Source organism: Myotis daubentonii, chromosome 15 (genome assembly GCF_963259705.1).
Source record: "Myotis daubentonii chromosome 15, mMyoDau2.1, whole genome shotgun sequence".
NCBI lineage: Eukaryota > Metazoa > Chordata > Mammalia > Chiroptera > Vespertilionidae > Myotis > Myotis daubentonii.
The window spans coordinates 42,387,311-42,393,842 of NC_081854.1; the positions used below are offsets into that span (position 1 = coordinate 42,387,311).

General features: G+C 47.2%; 1 protein-coding gene across 1 annotated transcript; it reads left to right on the forward strand.

Moving 5' to 3' along the window:
- The first annotated feature begins 4,142 nt into the window (after positions 1-4,142).
- Positions 4,143-5,509, forward strand: LOC132216275 (endogenous retrovirus group K member 10 Gag polyprotein-like). Its single transcript, XM_059665444.1, has one exon. The coding sequence runs from the start codon at positions 4,143-4,145 to the stop codon at positions 4,935-4,937; it is 795 nt and encodes a 264-aa protein (XP_059521427.1). The 3' UTR covers positions 4,938-5,509.
- Positions 5,510-6,532: the final 1,023 nt, after the last annotated feature.

The following is a 6,532-nucleotide window of genomic DNA, read 5'->3' on the forward strand; positions in this document are numbered from 1 at the left end:
ATGACCACATCCTGTGTAACAAGACCCGACTTGCACCTGGCCAATCGACAGGGCCCATAGTCACCTCTCCTCCCCTTACTCCACCCCCCTATAAAACTCCTCTTCCCACCGGGCTAGCTCTCTCTGCCACTTGGCTTGCCGTTGCATCGGTGAGTGTGGTCAGGGAGCCGAACTAGTTCGAATAAAGACTCTTTGCTTTTGCATCGGACACAGCTGGCTCCCTGGTGTGGTCTATTGGGGATCCTGAAATCTGGGCATAACAACCACCTTATACTATTTTTTTTAACCCTCAGCTGAAGATGTTTTTCCACTGATTTTTAGAGAGAGTGGAAGAGAGAGGGCAAGACAGAGAGAAATATCAATATGAGAGAAACATCGATTGGTTGCCTCCTGCTCACACTCAACCAGGGCCCCAGGCAGGGGAGGAGCCTGCAACCAAGGTCTGTACCTTAGACTGTAATCAAACTTGAGACCCTTCAGTCTGCAGGCTGACGCTCTATTCACTAAGCCAAACCGGCTAGGGCCCACCTTATACTATTTTAAAGCACTTTCACAATAGCAAGTGTATAGGATTGGATGTCAACATTACTGGGGAAAAAATAAAGCATTAACATTTTTTGGAATAAGGGATGGTAGGTTTAAGGGTGATTTTTGTTTCTTCTCTACACTTTTCTCTATTTTCAAATAGTTCTACTGTAAGTAACTACTGCTAATAATCCAAAATAATAGCAATAACTTTAAAAGATGAAGAAGTTTATTCCTCTATTCAACATGTGTTTCTTGAGCACTTACTACATGCCAGGCACTGTCTTAACCGTAAAATAGCAGGTCCCGGGAAGCTTCCATGGTGGGGAAGGGTAATGTTATGAGGCACAGATCATTTGTCCCTCTGTGGAAAAGTGTACTTTGAGCAGATTTTGGGGATAGGTGATATGGGGGGAGAGACTGCGGCCTGCTGGGGGCAACGTGTGACCCAAAGAGGGAAACAATGTGGTGTGGAGAGGTTTGAAGGTAGTGAGCAGCATGCTTCATCTGTGTTTAGGTTTTACTGGATCTGGCTCTTGTCGTCAGAGCGCCACTCTCTCTGATCCAAGGCCACCTCCTATTCGTAACCACCCTCCCTGGAACATTGTGAAACCTGAGTTGGGAATCACCCCACACCTGGTACTGGTCAACATGGGGCTGAGAACAGGACAGGACATACTGGGGACAACAGTGTGAGGCAAGTGCATGGGCCCATGCTCCCTACTAGGTTTGGAGCCCGCAACCTGGGCATGTGTCCTGACAGGAGGTGAACTGGTTCTTGATCCATGGGGTGATGCTCAATCTACTGAGCCACACCAGCTGGGCCAAATGTACCCTTTTTATAAGGACACTAGAGGTCTGGTGCACGAAATTCATGCACTCAGGGGTGGGGGGTCCCTCAGCCCGGCCTGCGCCCTCTCGCAGTCCAGGAGCCCTTGGGGGATGTCCAACGCACATCTTAGACCTGTGGGGAGTGGACTTAAGCCAGCAGTTGGACATCCTTACCACTGCCCCGGAGGCAGGAGAGGCTCCTACCACTGCCACTGAGCTTGCCAGCTGTGAGCCCGGCTCAGGGCTTATATGGCTGAGTGGTGGTCCCCCTGTGGGAGCACAGTGACCACCAGCGGGGAGCTCCTACGTCTGCCGTTTGGTGGTCAGTGCGCATCATAGCAACTGGTCGTTCTGCCGTTCGGTCATTTTGCATATTAGTCTTTTATTCTATAGGATGCTTTTATAGACTTTTTCTAAAACCAGAGATTACTGTGCAAAAATCTCCACAATCTGGAGAAATTCTTAAGGATACCACACATCAAAAAATGAGTGAGGCCCCAACCGGTTTGGCTCAGTGGATAGAGCGTCAGCCTGAGACTGACGGGTCCCAGGTTTGATTCCGGTCAAGGGCATGTACCTTGGTTGTGGGCACATCCCCAGTAGGGAGTTTCAGGAGGCAGCTGATCGATGTTTCTCCCTCATCGATGTTTCTAACTCTCTATCCCTCTCCCTTCCTCTCTGTGAAAAATCAATAAAATGTACTTTTTAAAAAATGAGTGAGAATAACCATTTGGGATAACCAGTCTCCTAGGTGGCCCAATGATCCTTGACATCTATATTCAAGCCTCTGCATGGTCCTTCATAAGGACCATGTGACCTCCAAGGCAAAGGTCAAAAAAGGCATTGCAACTTCCAACTTGGACTCTTGGATCTCTTGCTCTGGGAAAAGCCAGCTGCCATGTTGTAAGTACACCAAACAGCTGTGTGGAGAGCTCCCCGTGAAGAGAAAGTAAGACCTCTTGACAACTTGCCCACCATGTGCATGAATGGCCTTTGGAGCAGATACTTCCTCCAGCCCCATTAAAGCCTAGCAGACTGCAGTCCCTGCCAAACTCTTGGCTGCAACCTTGGGGAAGACCCCCTAACCAGCCAGCCCACCCACTCCTGAACTTCAGACCCACAGTGTAGTAAACTGAATACTGCCCCCCATTGTGGGGAGCGGTCTCGGCTTGACAAGGTCCCGAGAAGACAGTCTCTCACAAGGTGGGCTGTCTCACGCTCTATCCCTCTAAAGTTCAAGTTACTTATTTAGCTTGCTAAATGCCACATAAGCAGGAAATTGTGCTGCAGCAGTATAGCATGTGAGTATAAGGAAGTAGTCAGGCTGAGTTCAGAACAAGAAAGTCAGTCTCAGCCACCGCTGAGATGAAGGATCTGAAAAAAGGGAAGCTGGCCGAGACAGTTAGAGGAGAGGCTTGCGCTGATGATATCGAAAGGTGCTTAAGTTCTGCTAAATGCATATGTAACCAGTGAGGGTATAAAAAGACGGTGTGAAATAAACTCGGGGCTGCAGTCTTGAACTGTCAGTCCTTCCGATCCCATCTTTGTGTCTGTCTCTTTTCTTAATCCTCACCCCCCTTTCAGGTACTGTTCAGCTGTAGTGCCGGCGGGCTCCAGTAGGTGGCGCCCGAACAGGGACTTGAAACAGGGGACCAGGTGAAGGACATTGCCGAAGCAGGGGATGTGTCTATTCAAAGTAAGTAGGGGCAGTGAGGAGGTAGAGTCGGGAGAGAATAATCATGGGGCAAGGCAATAGCCGCGTGTTGTTTATGCAAGTGCTAAAAAATATGCTTCACGCTAGAGGAACAAGGGTTGGCCAGAAACAGCTTGAGCGCTTTTTAGAATCTGTAGAAGTTTGTCCATGGTTTCCAGAGGAAGGGACTGTGAGTCTAGAGACGTGGGCAAAGGTAGGTGAGAGGTTACAGGATTATTATTCTGTACATGGACCAAAAAAGATTCCTGTAGATACATTTTCTTTATGGAATTTTATCAGGGATTGTATTGACCCCCACCATGAAAGCAATCGATGGGGACCAGAGATAAAAGGGAAAAGTCCCTCTTGCCCGAGTCTAGAGAAGCTAACATTGGAGGAGACTGTGGCTGTACCATCAGCCCCTCCTCTTTCCCTGCCCGAAAAAGAGGTGGACTTGCCTCCGCTACCTCCACCTCCTGAAAATCCCTATAGTTTAAAACCAGGAGAGGACAAACTTTTGGCTTTTAAAAAGGAAGAACACCCCTATAGTGACCCTGTTGAGCCTTCAAAGGAGGATCAGGAGGCTTTAGAAGAAGCTGCCGCTCATTATCATGAGGATGATGAATGGCTTGTCATGTCCATGGCCAGCGGCTCAGGAAGATCCGACAAGGAGCATGAACAAAGAATTGAAAAAGAAATGAGAAAATTGCAAGAGGCTATAGCTGCATTGACTTCCAAGGTAGAGCAGATGGTTGTAAGGAGGCGGTTGTTAACCCCTGTCCCTCCAGCAACTCCAACTATAATAGCTGGATTAGATCCTCCACCCCCTGCAACCCCTGTCATAGCTATGGTTCAAAATAACCAGGAAAAACACCCACTGAGAATTCCGTCTCAACCTAACAGAGACCCTCCTTGGGTGCCAGAAGCCTCTCCGCTTCAGCTTTCCTTGCAGAAGGCTGTTGATTGAGGTGAGGATACAGGAGGATTTCAGCTATATCCAGTAATTGAGCAATTAGATGCCCAAGGGCAAGTGCAAAGAGTGCATCAACCTCTCCCTTTTAAGCAACTTAAGGAATTAAAAATGGCCGGTTCTATGCTTGCAGGAGAAGGGATTTACAGAGATACAGATCAGCAGATTCATTTTGCTCCGGGAGTCTATGCCCAGACAAATACTGAAGCACTTAAAGCTTGGAGAAAGTTACCATCTAGTGGTAGGCAGACAGAGGACTTATCCAAAATCCGTCAAGGGCCTGAAGAGCCTTTTCAGGACTTTGTGTCCAGGCTGTTACAAGCAGCGGGAAGACTTATAGGAGATGGAGAGTCAGGCATGTTACTGGTAAAACAGCTTGCCTATGAAAATGCTAACTCAGCCTGTCAGGCGGCTATACGCCCCTTTAGAAAGAAAAGTAGTTTATCTGATTATGTGAGGCTTTGCTCAGATATTGGGCCCTCCTATGTCCAGGGACTCGCTATCGCTGCTGCTTTGCAAGGAAAATCTGTCAAAGAAGTTTTGTTCCAACAGCAAAAGTCTACGGGTCAGCGAACAGCTGGTCCACCTGGTAGTTGTTATAGATGTGGACAACTAGGTCACCAAGTCAAACAATGCCCTAAGAAACAAGATGGGAGCAAACAGTCTGGGACCTGTCCTAGATGCAAGAGAGGTAAACATTGGGCAAATGAATGCCGTTCCAAAAAGGACAGTCAAGGAAATCCATTACCCCCGATGCAGAGAAACGGGAAGAGGGGCCAGCCCCAGGCCCCTCAACAGTGTTACGGGGCGCTGCAGAGCAAACCCAGTCTGCAGCAAGGAAATCCATTCAGGAATTATACAGGGCAACCCCAGGAAGCGCAGGACTGGACCTCTGGACCTCCACCTACACAGTATTAACTCCAGAAATGGGAATGCAGGCCTTACCTACAGGGGTATATGGGCCACTTCCAAAAGGCACTATGGGTTTAATTTTAGGTAGGAGCAGTAGTACCATGAAGGGATTGCATGTGGCCCCTGGAGTTATTGATGAGGACTACACAGGAGAAATAAGAATTATGACATATTCCCCTACAACAATTTCTATAATACAGTCAGGGCAAAGAATAGCACAGCTCTTGCTCATTCCCTATATTAAGGCAGGTAGAACAGCAACAAGTGCCTTCCGAGGGAGGAGAGGATTTGGATCATCGGATGTTTATTGGGTACAGGCCATCAAGGCACGGCGACCTGAACTCGTACTTACCATAGATAGAAAGAAATTTAAAGGGGGTATTAGACACAGGAGCTGATGTCTCTGTTATTGCAGACCATCACTGGCCACCCTCTTGGCCAAAACAGTCGGCTATGACTCAACTACAAGGAATAGGTCAGGCCAATGCCCCAGAGCAGAGCAGTAATTGCCTACAATGGAAAGACGAAGAGGGTCATGAAAGAACTTTTCAACCATATATCATTCCAGGATTTCCTGTGAACCTATGGGGAAGGGATGTCATGCAGGACATGGGAGTATACATCTATAGCCCTAGTGCAGCTGTGACTCAGCAGATGTTTGATCAAGGGCTACTGCCCACACAGGGCTTGGGAAGACAGAATCAAGGAAGAGCTGAGCCTATTATACCACAAGTAAGACCTACTAGAGCAGGACTAGGGTATATCTAGAAGGGGTCCTTGACACTCCTGCAGTCCATGCAGACCCGATTACTTGGAAATCGGATGTTCCTGTGTGGGTTGATCAATGGCCCCTAATAACTGAAAAAATTAAGGCCGCAGAGCAGCTGGTGCAGGAGCAGCTGGATAAAGGCCACATAGCTCCTTCCAACTGGCCTTGGAACTCTCCTATTTTTGTTATCAAGAAGAAGTCAGGAACGTGGAGGCTTTTACAGGATCTGAGGAAAGTAAATGAAACTATGGAATTAATGGGTGCTTTACAGCCAGGTTTGCCTTCGCCCTCGGTAATTCCAGCTAATACATTTAAAATTATTTTAGATCTAAAAGATTGTTTTTATACTATCCCTCTGGCACCTCAAGATTACAAAAGGTTTGCATTCAGTGTCCCTTCCACCAACTTTCAAGAGCCTATGAAAAGATATCACTGGCTATCTTTTCCTACCTCAAGGTATGGCTAATAGCCCCACTTTGTGTCAAAAATTTGTAGCACAAGCTCTCAGCCAGACTAGAAAACTTTCCCCTCAGGTATATATAATTCATTACATGGATGGTATATTAATGGCACATGAACAAGAAGGTCTACTCTTAGCTGCATATGCCCAGCTACAATTAGGACTTAACGAGATGGGATTAGTCATTGCGCCTTAAAAGGTGCAGAGAAAGCCCCCTTATTCATATTTAGGGTATCTAATACATCCACACAATATAACTCCTCAGAAAGTGCAACTCCGAAAAGATCACTTAAAAACTTTGAATGACTTCCAGAAGCTTCTAGGGGATATAAATTGGCTAAGACCATATTTAAAGATTACAACTGGTCAGTT

Bases quoted from the DNA above. Each gene is read 5' to 3' on its own strand.
- LOC132216275 (XM_059665444.1), top strand. From the start codon at position 4,143: ATGCTTGCAGGAGAAGGGATTTACAGAGATACAGATCAGCAGATTCAT.